Here is a 24178-nt window from a genome sequence, read left to right on the forward strand (position 1 = left end):
GGTAAGAGCCACCACACTGGCAGAAAAGTATTTTCTTTAAATTCCCATGCCTTTGCCTCGACTCTAAAGCTGGGTCAGGTGGCTCAAAACTTAGGTGTTGCTGTTACTAAAACATACCAGAGAAGACCTTAGCTACCATTGGTATTTTAGAGCATAATTAGCCAGGTCAAATTTGTGGCAAAAATCCTATTTTGGATTACAAAGAAAGGAGGCAGAATACTACAAAGCCTTTATCACATTTTTGGCAGTGGGGAGTGGGTATCAGGAATTGAACTCAGGGGCACTTGACTACTGAGCGACATCCTCAGCCCTATTTTGTATTTTATTTAGAGACAGGGGCTCACTGAGTTTCTTAGTGCCTCTGTGCTTTTGCTGAGGCTGGCTTTGAACTCGTGATCTTCCTGTCTCAACCTCCCAAGCTGCTGGGATTACTTTGCCCAGCCCTTTATCATATTTTCATTTGGTTACCATCACTCCAGGCACTGGTGCCTAATAGAGGCATTGGTTTTAACTGATAGAAATTAAAAATTCAGAGGTTAAGGCACTTGCCCTGGACTGTGGGGTCAGGGACACTGCTAAAACTAGAAGCAAGCCTCAGTCTCTTCACCCCTCCCTACCAGCAGGGGCTGCCCTTGGGAACACAACTTGGGTGTCCCAGCCTCAAAGCCCTTGAGAGGGGACCTTGAAGGAGCAACGAAGCCACACCCTGCTCGGGCTCCTTAGCCCCTTTCCACAACCACCACCCACCACCTCACAACCACAAAACCAATTTTCCACATTGCTTTTCAAAGACAGAAACGGAGGAAACCGTTGTGGTAGCAAATAAGTATTTTTCCAAGGCATTCTGTCTCAAACCATCTGCTGTGGAAAATTCAAATGGGGACCAAATGCAGAGTTTTTCCTGCCTCACTGAGCTGCATCCTCTTGATTAAAAGGGGAAACCACAAAAACACTTAATTCTTTAAGCAAGAATTTATGGACCCACTTTCGTCAGTGCAGTTTTGTTTTTCTGTGGTGTTTGTAGAATTTTCAATCTGGCAGAGAGAGAATATATATTTTTTTTAATGTACTAGGTACTTACATATTGAAGGATTATAACCAGCGGGTTTGGCAGTATATTCAAAACAGGCTTTAACCTTGAGGCTGTATGAAATCAAACACGTATTTCTTAAAAGATGTATTGCTGAAGCAGGAAAAAAAAAAAAAAAAAACCAACAACAACACTCTCCCCAGCTCTCCAATCCCCCCGCTGCCCACTGATGAGTAAAATGTCATATATTCACTGGACAGATTGCTCTTTTCTTTGCCCAGCATGCCCTTAATCTTCCCTGTGGCTCCCCAGGGCGACAGGGTCACCATAAAGCAGAGGAAACTGAGCCAGGCTTCTTGGAACCTGGAGTAACTCTCACCATATTCCACTTGGCGCCCCGCATGCTGTTTTTTGGCGGAGGTCAATTCTGCTGGGAGTTACTGTGATAGTTTTCGCAATGTTAATCACAGGCCGGGACCTGAAGACAAAGGTATGAAAAACAGCTCAGCCTTTGTTACCTTGAATATGAGATTCATTCACATAGTACATGGCCTTTTCAGCTCTCCTGGTACATCTTAAAACCCACAGCAGAAATTTGCACATGTGACTCCCTCATTATCATCAAAGCAATAACTGTTGATATAAATGTATTTCACTTGAAGGATACAATATTTAAAATTATACAGTATTTAAAATTTACAAACTTATGAGTAATACATACAACATGTAAGTTTCACAGTCTTGGCACAAATATCATGCCTCTGATATACCCAAACCCCCTAACAGTCTATGGGTTTGTTACAAATATTATCTAATATTAAATATTAAAAAGTTTCAATTAAATGGGAGCTTTTTATGCTTATTGTCCTGTACAATGCTTTGCCTAATTCACTGACATCTTCAAGGTCTTCTCAAATGTATACACCGAGATCTCATTCACATTTTTCCATAGCTAATGGCTACACTGGGTCAATGCAGTGTTCTTTATTTAATCAGTCCCAATTGGTAGACTTTATTCTTGTTAGGCTTTCTTCTCTGACAAATATCACAGCACAAACTCACACAACCACGTGAGTTCATCTGTAGGATGAAGTCCTAGCAGAATTTTTAAGTCAAGGAATATATACATTTAAACATTTTTATTTAGATTTATTTTAACATAAACATTTGAAAATTCTACACACATAATTCTACATATGTAAATTCATAAATATATGAAAATTCTATGGGGTCCCATGTGATGTTCTGATACATGTATGATGTGAAATGTGTCAATCAGGGTACACATACTGATCTGCTGAAACGTTTATCATTTATTTATGGTGAAAACATTCAAAATCCTTTCTTGTAGCTTTATAAAATATAGCTTAGTTATTTATAGTCAACCTATGGTACAAGAGCACATGCCAACTCTTTGCTCCTAACTGGAACTTAGTCCCCACTGAGAAACTTCTCCCCATCATCCCTCTCTATTGCTCTCCCCACTCTCCTACTCTCAACTTTCATGAGATCAACTATTTTAGATTCTACCCAAGTGGAATCATGCAGTATTTGTTTTTCTGTGCCTGGCTTATTTCACTTCACGTAACGATCTCCAGTTCTAGCCAGGCAGTCGCAAAGGACACGATTTCCCATTTTTTTATTGGCTGAATAGTATTCTATTGTATATACTAGCCACATTTTCTTTATCTGTTCCATCAGCTGATGACACAGGTTGTTTCCATTTCTTGGATCTTGTGAATAGTGCTGCAATAAACATGGAAGTGCAGATGTCTCTTTGAAATACTGATTTCATTTCCTTTGGATATATAGCCAATGGTAGGATTGCTAAATCATATTGTAGCTCTTCTTTTGCGCATGTGTTTGGTACTGGAGATTGAACTCAGGGCCTTGCACATGCTAGGCAAGCACTCTGACACCAAACTACAGTCCCAGGCTACCCTTTGTATTTTTATTTTTCGAGACAGGGTTTTTGCTATGTTGTCCAGACTGACCTCAAACTTGGATCCCCATCTCAGCCTCCCAAATGTCTGGAACTACAGGTGTACACTACCTCGTCTGGTTATTTTTACTTTAAGGAACCCTCTGTACTGTTTTTCCATGATGGTTACACTAGTTTACACTTCTACCAACAGTGTGCAAGTGTTCCTTTTCCTCTACCTTCTTGCCAGCACTACTTCATTTCTTCTGATTTATGAAAAGCCATTCTTACTAGGGTGAGGTAATGTGCATTTTTAATTCCGAGTAATCTTGCCAAAATACCACCACATCTTACACCAACATACATCTAAACCTGGGCTGCTGGCAAGGAGTCTACATATCTGTGAATTTTAGCAACACAGCTAATCCTGAACATTTTAATGTCCATCTTATAAACATTTGCCCTTCTTTTATCCTCCTCCCAAAAATCCCACCACAACCTTAAGAAGGTATAGTCATACAACTTCCCTAGCCCACAATAACTCTGAGCAAACACTCGAATCCCTCCACCTATTCCCATCTGTCTTCCTCCTGGAATCCACAAACAGCACTGAGGAATTACACCTTAGTCCTGCTCACCATGTGAAACATCTTTTCTCTCCCCAAGTATTCCTCCCTGCTCAAGACAGTCAAAGAGGTCACCATGAGTCAGAGCTCCATCACCGTCACAGGAAATACCAGTCCGTGGTGAGCTTGGAAGATCCTGCTCACCTCCATGGCTCCCCAGCCAGAACTCAGAAGGTGTCAATGGATTCAGCAAGGCTGATTTTTGTGGGCTTGTGATAAATATAGCCATTCTGGAGAACAGTGTTTTTATAGGAAAATGAGTTCCAAATCCTAAACAGTGAGCTTGAACTTCTGGAATCAATCTATGTTATGGGCTGGAGAGGGCATGAGTCCATTCAGGGCAAAGACAGGGACCAGTAAAAGGGAAAATACTGCCCATATTTCCTGTTTCTCCATTTTCCTGTCTCTTTTTTTGTTATATTTAGCTAGCTGTTGGTTTCCAAGACACTAATTCAATATATTTTTGAGTTTTGAGAGCATATTTAAAAGGCAAAAACTCACACATTTTTTTCTTACTGTATTTTAAAATCAGTAGCCACAGATATAGAGTGTTTTACATGTCATAGCATTAAAGCATTAGTGTGGCATAAATTCTAAAATATTTTAACACATTTCTGCCTTAGGCTTACTTTAACTTCTGTTTTTAAACAGACAACATATAGTTTTGAGGGCACTATACATAAAAATGAAAAAAAATGTGTCCAACACATACGGCAAATCTTACTTGGCTACCTCATGTTTAATCAGTGTTTAAATACCCTGAAGTACTTGTACAATTTAATAGGACTGAGGTTGGGAATATTTAGATACTATACCCTGTTCTCTAAGGACCCAGGCTTAAAAGCTCAAGCAAGTCCTGGGCCTCAGTTTCTTCATTTGAAAAATAAGAGGATTGGTTCTCTTGTTACCAAAGGGTTTTGAAATTTGCTTTTACACTATCTAGGGAGAAAGAAGGAACAAGTTAATAGGGTTTAATCACCAACCTAGTTATGAGGACAGCAAAGTAAGGACAGTAAAATATCAATTACACCTAGACAGAGGCAAATTCTTATCTAAAGTTTGGTTATCTATTTATCGGAAAAACACAGTAATGAGATTATTGGCAAAAGAAGTCTAGTGTCTTTGATAGTTTGATACCTCACACTATAACTTTGAATCACCTTACCTAAAAAGCTTGCTAAAATAGTTGAATGTCATAAACTCTACCTTTTAAAAATGTTGAATTACCTTAAGGCTAATACCTCCGTGAGCAGAGAGAAGCATGCATGTAAAGGCAGCGTCTGAGGACGGCTGCGGAACCCCTCCTGAGCATGTTAACCTGGGAGGACACACAGTGCTACCGGCTCTCCAGCATGGTGGATCGTAAGGTCAAAGGGCTCTCAAGACTTCATCACCAAGAACACAGTCACCATCTATGTAGCCTCCTCTCCCCCACGCTCTTTCCCTCCCAAGTCCCATACAGATCTTCATGTATTTGGTTAACTTTGGTTTCTTCCTCACATCCTCTTCTCCACTTATTTTGATGCCTTGTACTTTTGCCATCTGTAACTCATTTCCATGATTCTTAAGTTTTCATGAGATAGCTTTCCTAGCTCTTGCTATTTAACCAGAAGTTGATTTTTCTTTCACTGCATCAAAACAGTGTCTTCAGAAGCATCCTTGGAGCCCAGTGCAGCATTGCAAACCTCCGAGGCTAAGGAAGGAGGATGGCTTAAGCCCAGGAGTTCAAGACCAGCCTGGGCAACATAATGAAACTCCATCTCAAACAAAAACTGTCCTGGGGTTGGTTTCTAATCTCTGGGGCTTTGAGGGATTATCTTTTAGATGTGGTGGCTGTGCCTATACCTGGAATTCTTCTGAAAGAATACAGGGCAATGGAAGCATCCCAGTATACAGAGAACACAGCTTTTCTAATTTAGAGTTTTACCATATATTACTGCCCATTTCTCTAAGGTTACTTTTTAAGAAATGAAAACTACTATAATGACAAATAGCTAACAAAACATCCAAATGGTTCATTTTCACTAGCAAAGAAATGCAAATTAAATCAAAAGGTGAGATCATTTATCAAACTGGCAAAAATTAGGTACATTATATTCAACATTGGTAAGGCTGTGAGAAAACAAGCCCTCTCCATGAACAGAAACTGTTGCACCTTATCTGAGAGTATATGTACTAATGCAAAAAATGCTAACCTATATTCCCAGAATTCTATTTCTAGGAATTTTTATTAAAAAACAAAAGTCCAGTGGCAGGCTATAAAATCAACACGCATAAATCAAAGGCATTCCTGTATATCAGCAACAAATCCTCTGAAATGGAAATGAGGACAACCACCCCATTCACAATATCCTCAAAGAAAATAAAATACTTGGGAATCAACCTAACAAAAGAGGTGAAAGACTTATACAATGAAAACTACAGAACCCTAAAGAGAGAAATAGAAGAAGATCTTAGAAGATGGAAAAATATACCCTGTTCATGGATAGGTAGAAGTAACATCATCAAAATGGCGATATTACCAAAAGTTCTCTATAGGTTTAATGCAATGCCAATCAAAATCCCAACGGCATTTCTTGTAGAAATAGAGAAAGCAATCATGAAATTCATATGGAAAAATAAAAGACCCAGAATAGCAAAAACAATTCTAAGCAGGAAATGTGAATCAGGCGGTATAGCTATACCAGACTTCAAACTATACTACAGAGCAATAGTAACAAAAACAGCATGGTACTGGTACCAAAACAGGCAGGTGGACCAATGGTACAGAATAGAGGACACAGAAACCAATCCACAAAACTACAACTATCTTATATTTGATAAAGGGGCTAAAAGCATGAAATGGAAGAAGGATAGCATCTTCAACAAATGGTGTTGGGAAAACTGGAAATCCATATGCAACAAAATGAAACTGAATCCCTTTCTCTCGCCATGCACAAAAGTTAACTCAAAGTGGATCAAGGAACTTGATATCAAATCAGAGACATGGCGTCTGATAGAAGAAAAAGTTGGCTATGATCTACATACTGTGGGGTCGGGCTCCAAATTCCTCAATAGGACACCCATAGCACAACAGTTAATAACTAGAATCAACAAATGGGACTTACTAAAACTAAAAAGTTTTTTCTCAGCAAAAGAAACAATAAGAGAGGTGAATAGGGAGCCTACGTCCTGGGAACAAATCTTTACTCCTCACACTTCAGACAGAGCCCTAATATCCAGAATATACAAAGAACTAAAAAAATTAGACAATGAGATAACGAATAACCCAATCAACAAATGGGCCAAGGACCTGAACAGAAATTTCTCAGAGGAGGACATACAATCAATCAACAAGTATATGAAAAAATGCTCACCATCTCTAGCAGTCAGAGAAATGCAAATCAAAACCACCCTAAGATACCATCTCACTCCAGTAAGATTGGCAGCCATTAGGAAGTCAAACAGCAACAAGTGCTGGCGAGAATGTGGAGAAAAGGGTACTCTTGTACATTGCTGGTGGGACTGCAAATTGGTGCGGCCAATTTGGAAAGCAGTATGGAGATTTCTTGGAAAGCTCGGAATGGAACCACCATTTGATCCAGCTATTCCACTACTCGGTCTATTCCCTAAAGACCTAAAAAGAGCACACTATAGGGACACTGCTACATCCATGTTCATAGCAGCACAATTCACAATAGCAAGACTGTGGAACCAACCTAGATGCCCTTCAATAGACGAATGGATAAAAAAAATGTGGCATTTATACACAATGGAGTATTACTCTGCATTAAGAAATGACAAAATCATAGAATTTGGAGGGAAATGGATGGCATTAGAGCAGATTATGCTAAGTGAAGCTAGCCAATCCCTTAAAAACAAATGCCAAATGTCTTCTTTGATATAAGGAGAGTTACTAAGAACAGAGTAGGGAAGAAGAGCATGAGAAGAAGATTAACATTAAACAGGGATGAGAGGTGGGAGGGAAAGGGAGAGAGAAGGGAAATTGCATGTAAATGGAAGGAGACCCTCAGGGGTATACAAAATTACATACAAGAGGAAGTGAGGGGAAAGGAGGGAAAATATAAGGGGGAGAAATGAATTACAGTAGAGGGGGTAGAGAGAGAAGAGGGGAGGGGAGGGGGGAGGGGGGATAGTGGAGGATGGGAAAGGCAGCAGAATACAACAGACTCCAGAATGGCAATATGTAAATCAATGTGCAACTGATGTGATTCTGCAATCTGTATATGGGGTAAAAATGGGAGTTCATATCCCACTTGAATCAAAGTGTGAATTATGATATATCAAGAACTATGTAATGTTTTGAACAACCTACAATAAAAATTAATTAAAAAAAAAAATAAATAAAAAAATAAAAAACAAAAGTCCATCACTTAGATATGAACAATGTACTATGTATGTATGTATGTGTGTGCATGTGCGCATATTGTTTATAATAAAGATCAAACTATCTAAAATTTTTTTATCAACTGAGGATTGATCCACTGCATATGATGGATTAATATTAAGTCATATTACATGTCTGTATATATTTTTGTATTGACAAGGAAAAGTACCCAAAAGACATGACATTTTTACACACCAGAGAAAAGCAGTTGTAATATGGCCTTTGAAGATCCTAAATATACAGAGATACTCAAAACTGCTAAAAGTTGTTTTGTAGAGGATAAGAATACTTATGAACTCACACTTTCTACAATTCTGTTTTAAAATAAGAATCTGCTTTTATAATAAAATTTTTAAAAATTATTTTTTAACAGTGATTCTCAGTAGCAATGAAAACATTGGGGAAAGGAGATTCAAAAGCAGCTGATGAGCACAGTCACCGCCTTTCTGGAGGTCACCTTGGGGAAACTGAGTCAAGTCTTCAAAGCTATACAGTAATTTCACTTTCAGGAGGAGTTTGTCATGGGGAAAAAAATCAAGGGCATGAACAAACATAAGCATTGGGACCACTTCTTATGACAGTGGTGGAGACTGGGAAGCAATGTCAATGACCAATGACAGTATGGTTCAATAAATCATGAATCTGGCATGGGAGGCCTCCCAAGCTGTTAATTTCATTTTAGAAAAGTACTCCCCTGGTATGGAGAAAGTCCTCTATGCAGCATGAGTAGACAAGCAGGTTACAGGCAATATGTACATTATGATCTCAAGTTGGTAAATATATATATATCCCACCAGGAAATAAAACTAAAAGAATATAAATCAAATGTTTGGAGTTCAAGAATGAATAGTGAATTTGTAGGGTATTTTTTTCTTTACTTTTTTTGTACTGTGAAATGTTTTATGTTTCGTTTTTTCATCAAAAGAAAGGTTTCAAAGGTGTATTTATAGTTCAAAATGAACAGAATTTCACAGAAGTAATTCTTTGATGATATTATACCCAGCTCAAAAGAAAAAGGAAATATCTTTAAAATTTATACAAGCTATTGCCTTTAAGCATGATTATTACAAATTTCAATTTAAAAGGACAAAACCTGATATAGAAGAACTTGATTATAGAACATCCTTAACCAAAGTTAAAGAAAACAAACCTGAAAATAGCTACTGAATCTGAGAGGGAACCAACAGCAACATCAGGATAGGAATTTCTATCAAGATCCATATTTCCAGCAATTGAATATCCAAAAGAAGGTGTTGTACCCTCAAGAACCTGAAATACAAAGGACGTCAGAATGGATACCAAGCCCCAAAAATGAGCTGATTATTTATGCTTTGAAAAAAGACACGCAAGTTCTTTTTTGAACTGAAGTATAAGTTCACTTATGCTTTATATTAAATTATAAATAAATTACAAATAAACATAACACTTCATACACTTTATTTCATAAGACTCATGATTTACACAGTATCTCAAAGGATAAAAGAGCAAATTTTTATGTCTATTTTACTATATTAAGTCAATCAGAGCAATGCAAATCACTCCTCCCTACCTTAATATTTTTTTAAAAAAGAAAAATTCTTACTATTATAGACTAGTAAGTAGAACAATTCACTTAAACTTAAATATTACAAGGCCAGAAGTCTTGGGTCAACTTTTTGCTGAGACTCCACTTATAGAAATCCAAGTTACCTGTGTTGGTTTGGTATTTATTCCATTTGCGGATCCATGATAGATAAAAACCTTCCCCAAATCATCATAGGGAGCTCCAACTGCAATATCTGTCAACAACACCATAGTTTTACAAACACTCCAGTACAATGTTTTTAAAATAAGAGGACACAAACATTCATTGAAATAACCAAATAATCTACCTGGATAGCCATCTTGATTAATATCTCCAATATTTTTTACTGCAATGCCAAACATAGAATCTTTGGTTCCATTAAGACGAATTGGCTTGACATTATTCCATCTGCCTTGCTGGTTAATGTAGACATACACTGCACCTCCAACTTCTCCATCTCTGTCAAAATACTGTGGGGCTCCAATTACTATATCTTGCCACCTAAGAACATGAGGGGAAAGAACTATAAACCATTGGCTAACAGACCTGTAAGCCTGGGGAGAATACAAGCAGCCCAGTATTAAGGACAAATAAAAAGATAAAATAAAACCTCAAATCAAGATTTATGTAACACCAGTTAAAACATTTTAAAGAAAAATCAAAGTAGCCTACAATAATTACCCCAAGAAAAGTATTGAAGGTGAAAACTCAAATTGACTTCCTCAAGTTACAACAGTACAGTAGGATTCCCAGCAAAGATCTCACTACTTCACACCTGTCTACCTGGCACCAGTTACCATAGATTATTTACATATTGACTTTGTCACCAGTCCCTATTTTTGGGGTGGTGAGGGGAGGTGCTGGGCATTAAACCCAGGAGCCTGTGAGGGCTCCAGTACTGAGCTGCATCCAGGTCACTAATCCTCACTTTCAAGGAGACATTCTGGATGCTCAATGGCCCCTTAGGAAACCACAGAACAGAATCATGTAGATGTCTTTTTCTGAGTTAATTTTTTTTTCAAGTTTTAATTCTCATGAACCCACGTTTCTAATACATGAGTAAACATTGAGCATTAAATGTGTAATCCTACACCCTGGGGAGGATAATGAATATCTGCTGTCATACAAATGATGAAGATGGGGTGGGATGGTAAAAATCTAGCAGCAGATACAATCTTTACAGTCACTAATCTAAAAGGATGGCTGTTCTCAAGAATTACAAAAGGTGGTAAAAGCAGCCACCATTACCAGCATAAAATCACCTCCTTCTTCCTTACCCGTCTTTGTTGAGGTCCACCACTGCCACATCATAGCCAAATGAAGAAGCCAGACCTTCTCCATCAAATATGTGTTCGGGGAGAAGATGTGCAGACTTCATGTCTCTTTTTAGCAAAACCACAGCTCCACTGTGATTGGCTCTTGGTGCACCAGACACAAAAGTGATCTCATCTTTAGAAACAATACCTTTCCCTGAGTCCAAAGAAAAGCCTAGAAAAACAAAATAGAACCTCTGGCATCAATCCTGTATTTCAGGAAGTATATGGCACTGGTAAATTCCATCATGATCTTCTCCTCTGGCTTCCCACCCAGCTCTCCTCCTGACCGTCCTCCAGCTACCATATTTATAATGGGAGTTAGAGAGCTGAGATATTTGACACCAGAACAAAGTACTAGGGCTACTTCTCTACTTTCTGTGATTTTTTAGGACTTTTAAAGAAAAGTGCCTATGTTATTTAGCATTTGTATAATTTGAATTATGAAGTATTCGTGTAGCTTAAGAATCAGTTCAAATCCTACTTTAATATTAAAACTGATAAAAGGAGAGCAACCCAGATACTCATCATCCATGTTCATCAATCTCCTTGGTTGATCAGGCAAGAACAAATGCCAGCATCCTTAATAGACCATAGATAGCACTGCATTATTTTGGATGAACTTAATTCTCAGACACAAGCATGCAAACAAAACCATGACTGATGATACACAGTATTTGAGAACCTACTGTGAACAATAGAGGTGAGTAAATTGTCACTGGCATCAATTACATTCTTGCTCAAAGGGTAGAAAATGTTGAAATACTGAATTATAAAGCATTAGGTGGGATGTCAGATTACAAAAGCTGAGATTTGCTGGACAGCAAAAATAAATGGCCATATCAAACTTCTTAAAATTAAGCAAATCTTTCTGTATAAGGGTGAGGCAGATGTAGAAAAATATAAGCTCACCCTTCCTGTAGGACTTTATTTCTGAAAAGCTTCACCACTACTGTTGCAGTTCTCAAATTGTGAGTTGAAAAATATGATGAGCCACAAGTTTAGAATAGGGTGATATAATTGAATCCAGCTCTGAAAACCATCTGGCAGCAGAGCCTCAACCAATGGCATGTTTTTGTGTGTGCTTCACTTGAAATGAAATAGAAAATAAAAAGATTTATGCTCTGTATGGATCAAAAAAATTTTTAAATGACCATGACCAAGACAATTTATTTGTCATCTCAGAGGTCACAAACCTAGGTAGCTATTCATCATCACATCGGGGGATGTGTCAGGCTGCTCCCTGGGAGGCCGTGTTTTATAAACAAACTGATCAGGATCTGTATAAGAAATGCTGGTCAAAAACAGCAGGCCTGTACACATGCACGGGATGGAAGAGATTGAAGAAAAAATCATTATGCTTGGTAAGAGGCAGGAGTACCGCTGCCATTCTGGCTGGCCCATAAGGCTGCTACTATATCCAGTGAGCTACCCTCCTGGCCAGCTCCCCAGACCTCAGGCAGATCACTGAATACCCACTCTTCTCTTCAACTACAGCTTCACACACAACACACACACAAGTAAAATGGAGTAATACCAACTGATTTCTTTCTCAGATATTCATATTGGAGGAAATCCTAAAGGTGGCAAACGTGTTTAAGAAAAAAATGCTTCATATTTTCATATGTTCTGACAGCAACTATGTTTATAAAATCCACAGGCATCTGTCATAAAAGCCCAAAATATTGGTTTCTTGACCAGGACGATCAAAATTAATACTTGTCATTATAAATAATCCCTAAATAATACATGTAAAGAAAGGCTGTTGGTTAACACAACCATAAATAAAATATTGTTTTGTTGCTACTCACCTTGAAGGGCTTTTACCTTGAAAACCTACTTTTAATACTTGAGGCTACAAACCCTTGACCCCCCCAGCTCCCTTCCTGTCCTGTGAGGACACTAGTAGACTAGTCACATGACCAGCTGCTCCCCAGCTTCCTCATTGTCAGGAGGATTTCTTGTCTTGGCTGAGGGATTACTTATGTTGTGGCCTTGGGTTAGAAAATTAAGCTCCCTGAGCCACAGTTTCACTCAGCAGTTAAAAAAAAAAAAAAGAAGAAAAGGGGACAGTAATACTTATTCATAGATATATAAAGCACTGCATATAGCACACAAGAGGCTTTTAACAAACAGAAAGCATAATTTTCCTCTTCTTTTACACCTTCATAGCAAGTTTTTCTTTGGGAAAAGAACGACATATCAAAAGTATTAATTCATAGTATCATTTATACATATTTATGCCATTAGAACAACTTAGGTATGTCTGCTAGCACATTGTTTCAAATTATTTATATATCATACTCTAGGATTTTTTCCTTATTTTAACCTTCCATTGTTTCAATAATATCTCTAGCATCTGGGTACTTTGTCTTTTTTTTTTTTTTTTTTCAAAATAGGTTACTATTCAGGTTTAGAAGATTTTTTACATTTTTTCCAAGAAATGCGCAGTAATTATTCTTTATGTCAACTCATCCCAAGAATTAAAGCTTTTAAAAGCCTTTGTGTAATTACCATAATGCACAGGAATAATTTAGAACGCCCATTAGTAATGCAAACAAGCCTCAGGAGTTAAGGAATTGGCACTTAGACACAATCCGGGTGTCCTCTGAGCTGCTTTTGCAGTCCCGCCCACCCTCAGCCCAGAAGGCCTTGTGCCACCCGCCAGAGCCCTGTGACATAGGAGCTCCAATCCAGACGCAAGGGCCAACCCCTGAAGAATGGCAATCACAGAGGAAGGACCTGGAGGTCTCGACCTACCACTTATGAGTAACTTTGTAAGTTAGTTCTTAAGAGCATCTCCAGAAAAAGGCCTCAAAGGCAGAGGGAAGGCAGATGGGCCTACTGTGAACACCCAAGCCACATTTTCTCTTAGCCACATGAATGGCCTGCCTCAGGCCACCACTGGTTCAGGAGACAAACTTCAAAGTGATAGAATGGATGGTTTGAGATGACGGCAAGTTTTTTCCTCCCCTCTTTGAGGGAGCCCGGATCAGAAGGGAAGGTTCCTAGGCAGTCAGGTTACCTACAGATCACCAAGATTTATTAAGCTCCAGCAACTGCAGCCAAGGCCCCTAGCTCCTCCTGTCCTATCTCAGCCTGTAAGGGCAGGGACCCAGAGCCCACTGAAGGAGAATCGCAGTGTCTGAAAAGGTAGGCATGCCACCTACACTCATTCCTACCTAAATAACTGTTAGCAGGAACAGGAACGAGACTTTCATCATGGTCAGTCTCTCCACCAACTTCATAAGGCCCATCTTCAAAGATGTTCATGTCAAAAAAAGTATTATTCTTTTGCTCTACTCGAACAATCCCTAAAGGAATGAAATGGTGAAACAACAACAAAAAGAATGAAGATGAAACAAAATAAAATAATGGTTCCTAATAAACCCCCCCCCATGTTATCAGAGAGAACAGGTAGAAAAGTTTAGAGGAAGAAAAGGAAGAGGAAAGACATGACCTTAAAGGTTGTTAGACATGTTCATGTAAATTTTTATGTGAATGAAATCTGTTCTAGTAATTGGAAAAATGCCCCATGCATTTTAATGAACCATCTTTATAATGCCATGAAATTAGATGAAAAATGTAATGTTCATGCTTAGTCAACAAAAATCTTTACAGAAAACTAATTTTTTAAATGATATGAACTTGATATAAATGATATTTTATGTTCTCTATAATCCTAAATTAATTTTGCTTTTCTATAAAAGTATAATATATTGGATCATTTCTTTATATTGCTTGAACTGAAATTTCATCCAAAAAATTCTTGCAGTTATTATAAAGTTTTCATACAGTAAATACACAACTTTTTAAAAAATGCCAATATTTTAAATCAGAATGGGTAAAGCAGATAAGATATGTTTACCATGAGTTAAAATACATAGTTGGCAGGTGTTTTCACTGTTTTGTTTGTTCGATGGTCCTAGGGATTGAACCCAGGGCTTCATACATAGTAGGCAAGTGCTTTACGTTGGAGAAACATTCCCATCTCTTCTTGCTAAAATAAAGCTATTTCTAAATCCAACGTGTCATTTCAATTAAGTCAAAGCAACCTGATGATTTGTCTCATGAAAGACTCTTTTTGGGGGCATAGTGGGCACAGGAAATTACTCTCCAAGGTTACAATGACAGACACACAGAGGACATGTGCTCAAGCATCACTTGCAATTATAATTAAAACTTGAAAAAATTTTTTAATGGAAAAGGGAAATTTTTTCTAAGCTTTTCTTAACTGTAAAAATGTTACACAATTTTAAATAAATTTCTCAAAAAAAGTTTAATGTCCGAATCAGATGCGTCATGCTATTTTAAAAAATATATATAGCAATTTTCTATAGTGGCTTAATTTGTTCAGAGAAGTTAAACTTTATCACAGGAAGTGACCAGGTGTATCCACTCAGAAAATGTGGGTATTTTCATCTTTTCTTACCAGTGTCTCCCTTTACTCCTTATAATAAACATTATCATTAAACAACTCACAACTTTTATTAGTAAAACAAGGTCATCTGAGTCAACGTATAATGAAAGAAATGTTCCTATTTTCAAACTGTTATTAGTATCCACCACTTCATTCTGTTCAGTTTTCAGATCACTTAAAATGAAAACTAGTTTCATGAAATAGACAAATATAAAATAAAAGTGACTTATATTAATTACTCTATTACATTAGAAAAACGTTAACTACTTACTAATGTAGCATACTAACTAGAAGAGGGAAAAATGTAAACAGACATTTTCATTATTCGTTCTTAATCATATTAGACATTTCAACATCCTAATCGTTTTTTATAATACATAAATGCCTTATAACACATTTTAACTTGAAATGTACTAAATGTGATGCACATTATAGGAATTATACAGACATTCTAATATCCGTTTCTGTAAATACAAACGCCATACCTTTCCAGTTATAAGTACCCGGGGCTCCAAACACAATGTAATGAAAGTCTTTAGTAAAAGTAGCTGCTACACCTTGCTGGCAAGAACCAAACTTTTCATGGCCTCTTAATCGGCCATCACAAAAACTCCAGTCTCCTCCATCCATATCATCTTCAATCTTAAGATTCTGACTCAGGACATAACACCTCCCAAAGATGTCTCGAGACTCCTGCTTTGTGTTAACATGTTGCCTTTTTTCATATCGATGAGCACATGTCTGCAAACACATGAAATAAAGTAGCTCATTCATGTCTATAGACCTTGTTTTAGAAAAAACAAGTTGAAAAAACTGTCAATAATAAAGAGGTCAATTCTAAATAGGATGATTAAACATGTTCTCTTCCTAGGATCAAGTTCCAAATCAGCAAATCTTCCCCAAAATGGTACTAAAGAGTCTATTAACAAAAATAGAAGCAGGAGGATTTCTGCTAATTCTCATTTAGAATAATGCTTCAATCCAAATATTGAATGCCAGTGTATCCACAGGCAATTTGTCTGTAAATTTACTTGTCACATAAACAAAGAGAAACACTTTCCTGCTTCATTTTCTTAACTTAATTGGCTTTTAGTGACTATGAAACTTCTACATCAGTGTGAAAATAATTGCATTCTGGAGGAGAGAAATCACGGACTTGTTTTCAAAAGAATCAAGCAAACACAGCTAAAACAAAGATATTTTCTTTTTACCTACACTATTTCCTTCTAATAAGTCCTAATTTACACTCTGCATTCTGAGATTATTTCTGGATGTATGTCTATTTTAAAAAGGCGGAGTGAATTATCTTACCAGAAGAGATGAAATAATCTCTATAATCCCTACAGGGTATTTTACATAACATAATCTGGGTATCTGAAAAATATTTTAAAATACCCAAGACAATTTCCCATAATGTACCCCTTAACTATAAAAATTCAGTGTTCATTAAAATGTTCATTTTTCTCATTTTCTGTATAAATTTTGTTATAGCAATCAGATTTTGAAAGTAAGACAAAAAGATCTTCATATCCTAATGTGGAAGCAGTTCCAAGGCCACCTAGCATAATCCATCTAACAACTTTCTTTTCTTTGCTACAACTTCTATTGGAAGAAGTTCAATGTTAATGGCTCGGAAATAAGATGTCCTCCAAAAGCTCCTATATTAATGCAGGAGATGAAATGACTGGATTATGAGAGCTGCATCCTAATTAATGGATCACTCCATTTGACGGAATAATGATTTGAATGAATTACTCAGTGGTTACTATAGGCACATGGAATGTAACTAGAGGATGTGGGTCACTGGGGGCATTCCTTGGGGGTTATATATTTTGTCCATGACTCCTCCACTTCTCTCTCAGCTTCCCACCACCATGAGCTGAGCAGCTTCTCTCTGCCACATACTTCTCTCATGATGTTCTGCCTCACCTGGGACCCAAAGCAATGGAGTCAGACAATTATGGACTGAACCTCTGAAATCATGAGTCAAAATAAACTTCCTCCCCTAAGGAACTTCCTCCCTGTTCTTGTCAAGTATAACACATAACTGAATAACACATTCAGAATAAACAAGAGTTTAAAATTACCTGATATTACTTTTCAAGATCATTTCCACATTTTTTTATAACTTATCCATAAAAACTAGAATGTTTTGCTTTTTTGTTTATGACCACCTAGAGTTTTAGGAATACTTAGTAAAGGTTCGTTGATAAGTTCTTTGAATCTGAAAGTTTGTATGACTTTGATCAAAGTGCATCAGGAAGCACAGGGAAAATGATGGTTGGTTTCTTCTTGAAATCACTTCCTGCTATAATGTAGGAAGTTTGCTGTAATGTGCATCTCCAGAGGTAGGGGCTCTGCCTGTGTTTTCCACTGCTGTAAGCCCAGCTCTATCACACAGTAGGCATTATAACACTGGAATTAACTATTTCTCGGCACTTACCACCACTTTGCCCCCTGGACCTTGACTCTGGACAGTGACCCCCATCCATTGATCTTCCTTGCTTTCTGAGGTAGGGTCAGCTGTGGGAAGCAAGGCAGGTTATATAGACTCAGATTATAAAATAACAGATGAACAAAAATACAAGAAAGTGTTTCCAAATTGCCTTAACTCCAAGTCTAGCTACTCAGTAAATTTAGTCAACACAGAAAAATGATTTTTTCATCTCAAGAAAACAGAGAAATAGTTATTGGTAAGAATGTATCATAAGCTTCTATAGATAGGGGCATAGCTCAGTGGCAAAGTACAAGCCTGTTAATGCATAGGCTAGTACTTTGATCCCCCACACTGCAAAAATATAATAATAAAAATAAAAATTTTATACATAAAAGACATCTCTCTATACGATGGCGATGGCCCATTTTACCCAACAATCCCCTTTGCCCTCCCTTGAATCCCAAGGCCCTGCATATAGAAGGTTTTGAAAATTGCATGGCTAAGGAGTAGCCCTAAAAGCAATAATGTAAACTCCAGTCTCCAAAGTCCTGTTCCATTCAAACTAACAAAAAGTCGGTACTTCTCTATGTACTCCTCATTTTTACAAAATAGCATGAATTATCCTTTTCTTTACTAGAGACAGAGATAGGCACCAGATTCACTCACATTTGACAAGTGATAGCTTTCACCAGTACCAAAAAGAGAGAGAGGTATTTTTTTAGCCAGAAAAAAGAAAAAGCACAAATACCACCATGTTGTCATTTCAGCATCAACTCAAACCCACATGGTATGACCCTATATCCAGATTTCTGCCTCTTTCAATGAGAAGCAAGACAGGCACAACCTTTAATCCTACATCATTACAAAAAATATAAAAACTAGACAACTTTACATAGACAGAAAGAAAAGTGCCAAAATGTTAAAGAGTATATTAAATACTGAGGTTACCAGTATATCTTGGTTTTGTGCTTTAGATGTCTATGTATTTTACAAGTTTTTCTATTATTAGGATCTATTTTTTAATCAGTAAAAGAAAACACCAAATGCTATTCCTATAAGATAAAGAAGAGAACATAAACATGAATCTATATATTCATTTAGAATGAGCACATTAAATTCAGTTTGGCAGGAGCATCTCAGGACACTAATGGCTCTGCTCAACCAGTTAAATTAAATGTTAACATGGTCTACATGATGGCAGCTTCTAGACACCCAGAATCCTCAAAAACAAGTCTCCGAGAATGTAAGACATATTTTATCCATGTTAGTCAGCCCTCAGAGTGGTCTGATATTTAAAATAATCTTTTTCAGGGCTGGGGATGTAGCTTACTGGCAGAGTACTTACCTGGTATATGTGAGACCCTGGGTTACATTTCCAGCACCACAAAAAAAATAGAAAATAAAAAATTTGAAAGTCTTTTTCCCAAATATTTTCAACAAGTGACAACTTTTGGCTTCTTGGGTACAAGATATACACAATGAATTTTCTTCACTGTTATGAATTTAGTTTTCCAACATCCTCCTGCAGAACCTCAATACAGCACTAGGTGGCAATGGCAATACACCGTTAAGAGTTAAGGAACCAGGATTAGAAGAGGCAGCAAAAATGCCTCATCCCAGTGTGAGCCAGAAAGTAAATATTTTCAGGGCAAATAAAAAAGTCAGGACCAGAGGTCCTCTCGGCAAGAATAAATGCTTGCATCCTCTCCTTTCCTCCTCATGAAAAGAGCAAGTAGGGTGCTGGGCTGGCCAAATGAATACCAAGCGAGGGTAGAAGAACCCACCATCATTATCAAATTCAATCCGCGTGCAAGGTCCTCGGGAGGTGATGTCACAGCTGTACAGGCCTCCAGTCCTGTTGGCCCTCTGCAGCGGAAGGGCTTCTGCCCGAGGTGCTCCCACCAGCAACCTGGTGATGAAACAGAATTTGAGGACCTCAACTGAATACACATTTAACAATTCAATATGTCAGAACGCAGAGCTATTGGGATTATTCTTTGTCAGGGGCTCCATGAATTCTCAGCCAGAGAGAGGAACAAAAGCAGAGCCCTGGTTCATACAGCACAAATACAGACGACACAGTAAGGCAAAGGAAGAGGGGTCTCAAAACAAAGGGGAAATAAGCCTGTCTGTCACAGGGTCAGCAACTCCTGCCAGGTACGATTCTGGTATTTAGGACGCTTTTCAAGAATATGACCTCTGCACCTGATCCAAGGATGGCATAGGCAACTCGACAGAACAATCCACACCAGCAACCCATTTAATAAGCAATGAATGATATGTCAATCCTGACCCTGTGCCTTTTTGAAGTACTTTTCAATGGTAAAGTACTAGACTGTGACTAGACTCTAGACCTTTAGTTTATATACCGATTTTGTCTAAGATACAACTCAACTGAATTACTCTTTTGCAGCCTTGGCCTCTTTTCAATTTTTTTTCCCTTCCCCAGCTCTCCTGGCGTGTGATTAACAAATAGAAACTGCATTTATTTAAGGTGCAAACTTGATATTTTGTCCTCCTAAGTAACTTATTGCACTCTCGTCTTCCCATACGAGCTCCTCCACCACCATTGGTTCTCCCACAAAGGATCAGGGATGAATTGGGGAGTGCCAGGAGGAGAGATATTCCTTCTCCTGTCCACCTGTGTTCCTATTAAGAGGGCCCTTAAGGGCTGGGGATGTGGCTCAAGCGGTAGCGCACTAGCCTGGCATGGGTGCAGCCTGGGTTCGATGCTCAGCACCATAAACAAACAAAGATGTTGTGTCCGCTGAAAACTAAGAAAAACAAATATTAAAATTCTCTCTCTCTCTCTCAAGAAGACAAAAAAAAAAAAAAAAGAGGGCCCTTAATTGAAACCCACAATCCTTAAAACTTTACTATTTCACAGCCAGAAGGTTCTTCGCTCACCATTGGTTTATAATCTTTGGGGTCTGCTGGACTAATGGAACAACTAGGAGAATAAATAGAAAGAAAACACACCTGACTAGATAGAAACCAAGGACTGAAAGTTCTGTAAATAAGGCTGGATCTGAGAAAGAGCTGGGAACAGAAATGTACAAACAACAAACCCTCAGAACAGAAAGCAAGCCACTCCTGGCCTTCAAGAGGCCCACAAACTCAGGTGCAAAAGAAAAATAAAACACAATCCAAACCCAATAAAGGACTTGATGTGTTTTTTGGTTTTGTTTTGTTTTTAAACTGATACAATGCAGCTGGTGCAGCAGGAGGCAAGTACACTTGGAAACCCAGGCTAAAGGTGGGGGTGCATCCTGCCTGCCTAGGGAGGCTCAGTGAGGAGACCCAGGGCTGCCCTTCCTCCCACATCCCAGCCTCCACCTCTAAGCCATCCCTTTCATTTTGAAAGAATGAAAGAATACACATCAAGGTACAGAAATGAAGCAGAAACTGAAGAGACCAGTCAGTGCCCTTGGTGCTGAAAATTTCTCACTGGAGGGTGGAAACAAGGATGGGCTGCCAAGGTCTGCTGAGGTCCACCCCACATCTATCCCACTCATGTTGCTCCTGACCCCGCAAGTTTGGTCAATGGCACATGTGGGGATGGAACCTGTGGCAGACCGGAACACGGTAAGCAGGGGGATGGCACATTGGCTCTGGAAGCCCTGATTTTACAGAGGGAGAAACGGAGGTCTGGTGGGAGGTTCATCACTCTGCCTGTATGATCTCACAGCTACTTGGCAGACTTCAACAAAATTACCTGGGGCAATGTCTCCATTCCTTTAGAATGCTTCCTAGGAAACAAATCTCAGGATTTTAAGGAGTTCACAACCAGTTGAGAGGGCAATGAAATGAAAACCAATGAAACCCTGAAACAAGAACTCTTCCGTATATTGACAGATTTAAGACTAAACCCCGACAAGTTGAGGGAAGGAAGAATCAGCATTACTGCAACTAGAGGGGTAAAGGTAACCAACTGCCAGCAGGAGGCTATAAAAAAGCAGCCCAGGAGGCCCAGTGTTTTTACTGTGTCTTCTCTAGCAACTTCCTCTTCTTTCCCACACCCAAGGAGGCTCCCAAGCTACCTAAGGCAGGCAGGAGGCTGGTTATTTCCATTCACCCCATTTGCTTATTCATTCACTTACTCCTTCAACAAACACTCACCAAGAGCCCTCAGGTTGAATAAGGAATGGCATCCACCCCTCAAACTCTTGGTCTGGAGACGCTGAATCCATATATAGGACACTAAACCACAGGGAGGTAGAGGACATAACAGAGTGCTGCCCCACTTACACCTGCCTGGGAGGAAGAGTGTCACCAAGAGATGACAGCAGAGCTGCAGGTGGCCAGCAAAGGATGTAGGGGAAAGCACTAGAAGAAACAGAGAAGTGGGACACAGTGGCATGACAAGACTGGGGTGGGGAAGGGCAGCCTGGTGGGCAGAACTCTGGCCCAGGGGAGAAGGGTCAGAGGGTGAACAGCAGAGCCCCAGGCTTCCACTCTCTCTCCTTCTGGTGCCCTGCGAGGAACAAGGGATCCAAGGCTTCCCGCAAGTTCAAAAGCTGTGGAGGTTCAAAAGCTGCTTCAAGGGAGAGTCCTTCAGGGCTTCCTCTGGCCCTTTTCTCCTTGGAACCTCTAACCCTCAACACGTTCCCTCTACCCTGGAGGCCAACATGTATGTATGGAGCAGCACAGGCATCTAACTCGAATGCACAGGCTGGATTCAGGGGCTGTAGTGAGAAGAGTTCCCATGTACCAGTGCCAAGCTCTTGCAGACAGGTCCTCCCATTTTACATGTGGAGGCTCCTGCAGACGAAAGTACAGGATACAGAAGGAAGCATCAGGGCGGTTTGGGGGATAGAGACAACAAATTCAAAAACACAACTCTACAAAATAGGGCAATGTATCTATGGGGAATGATGTTAGCTGTCAAAGTCCAGACACATCCTCATCCCACCTTCATGCAGTATACTCGGGGTGCAGGAGGACAGGTGCTTCACCGCCCTTGGCAAATCCCCCGGTGGTCGTAGGCGGAAGAGTGGATGTGGATGGCAGAGGGCACCCTGCTCTGATGCAACCCTTGCCAAGGGACCACTGCCCTGACCAGGTAGAATCTGAGTCATAGGAAAGCGAGGCCACAACATGATGAAAGAACATGGTAACCCCAACCACGCTCAGCAAGTGGTACGGCCTTAATCCCCAAAGCTGCCCTTTCTGGCTCAGAAAATAAACAAGGGCTCTTAATTGTACTTGGAACCAGCCTTAAATGCAGGAGGTCATTGTCCATTAGCTAAAGCTATATCTGGCAGGAACAAGAAAATAAGCAAAAAACAGAGCTGTGTCTAAACAATGACACCAGGGAACAAACTACTCACTTGCTAATCTAAGTCGTTTAGGACCTGGGTGCTGGTCTAAGCTGTTCAGCATAGTTCACCTCCTGAGCCAGCAGAGTGCAGGTACAGAAGGGACAGTCCACCAGAAAGGGACTCTCAGCCCATGCCAAAATGCCATATCAGCTCAAATCCCAGCTTTTTTCCCTCTCTATCCAGTACCCTTTGATGCCAAGTGCTGGGCCCCAGGCTGCCCAGGTAGTTCACTGTGAGAACCAGGTGCTCTCTGGGTACCACCAGGATGCCCGGCCACTCTCCTGGGACCATCCTGTTCAGAACACTCTCTTAGGTAGCCACACTCATTACTAACCCTTCCAGAGCGGAGGGAGGAAGTCAGAGCTAGTACCAGCTCTACATTCAGAGCAACAGGCCCAAGGGATGTGAGTCACACCTTTGTAGGGAAGTGGTGGAAGTTAACAAAAACAGCAACCAACAAGTCCATTCCCATACCAGGTCACAGAAGAAAATTTGTAAAAACGAAGCTCTAACATCTGGGTTTGAACGAAAATCATTTCAGACACCAAAAGGAATAGGAAAAATCACTTTCCAGGTTGCTTTCAATACAGCTAAGGGACCATCGCCCCTACTAAAGCTGTGCTGAAATAAAAAGTGCCTAGGGATTTCAACATATAGGAAATCCACATAAAAGGAAAAGACTCAGAATTTGCAAAACCACAATGTCATCTTTAAAGGTAAGAAATAAATCTAGAAAATAAAATGCACCAAAGTCTAACTATACTCATATGACAGTAAGTGATAGGTATGATAATGAATTCACGTATTTGGGATCTCGATTAGAAGTCTTGGCACAAAGGTTCAGGACCCATCACACCATGCTATTAACAGTGTTATTTCAAAATCTTCAAGTAAGCCAGCCTTCTGTTCATATATTCAAATCCTCTCCCAAGGACAGCCAAATTATTTTTGCCCACCTACTTCAATCATTAGTTCTAAACACTGGGGCACTTTTTAAAAAGTCAAAGGACAATAGCATCTTTGCTTTATTGTCTTTGGCAGTAATTCATTTCCTCAAGGATTAAAGATTCTGCCTCTAGCTATGCAACTTTGTCCCAGGAAATGTGAAATATCACTTCATTAGAACAAGGACACTATTATTGCATAATCTGAAACACAG

General features: G+C 39.2%; 1 protein-coding gene across 2 annotated transcripts in view; it reads right to left on the reverse strand.

The window, feature by feature from the left end:
• Itga6 (integrin subunit alpha 6) overlaps positions 1-24178 on the reverse strand; it is an 81753-nt gene that overhangs the window by 28418 nt on the left and 29157 nt on the right. For both annotated transcript variants that reach the window (XM_076866782.2, XM_076866783.1), the window contains exons 2-11: positions 19483-19607; positions 17705-17784; positions 15747-16002; positions 14024-14155; positions 10806-11016; positions 9836-10029; positions 9654-9742; positions 9115-9233; positions 1410-1508; positions 1082-1143 (exon numbers count right to left, since the gene is read on the reverse strand). In XM_076866782.2, the coding sequence (XP_076722897.1) occupies positions 1082-1143; positions 1410-1508; positions 9115-9233; positions 9654-9742; positions 9836-10029; positions 10806-11016; positions 14024-14155; positions 15747-16002; positions 17705-17784; positions 19483-19607 (1367 nt within the window). The remainder of the gene's footprint in view (positions 1-1081; positions 1144-1409; positions 1509-9114; positions 9234-9653; positions 9743-9835; positions 10030-10805; positions 11017-14023; positions 14156-15746; positions 16003-17704; positions 17785-19482; positions 19608-24178) is intronic.

Source organism: Callospermophilus lateralis, chromosome 9 (assembly GCF_048772815.1).
Source record: "Callospermophilus lateralis isolate mCalLat2 chromosome 9, mCalLat2.hap1, whole genome shotgun sequence".
Taxonomy (NCBI): Eukaryota; Metazoa; Chordata; class Mammalia; order Rodentia; family Sciuridae; genus Callospermophilus; species Callospermophilus lateralis.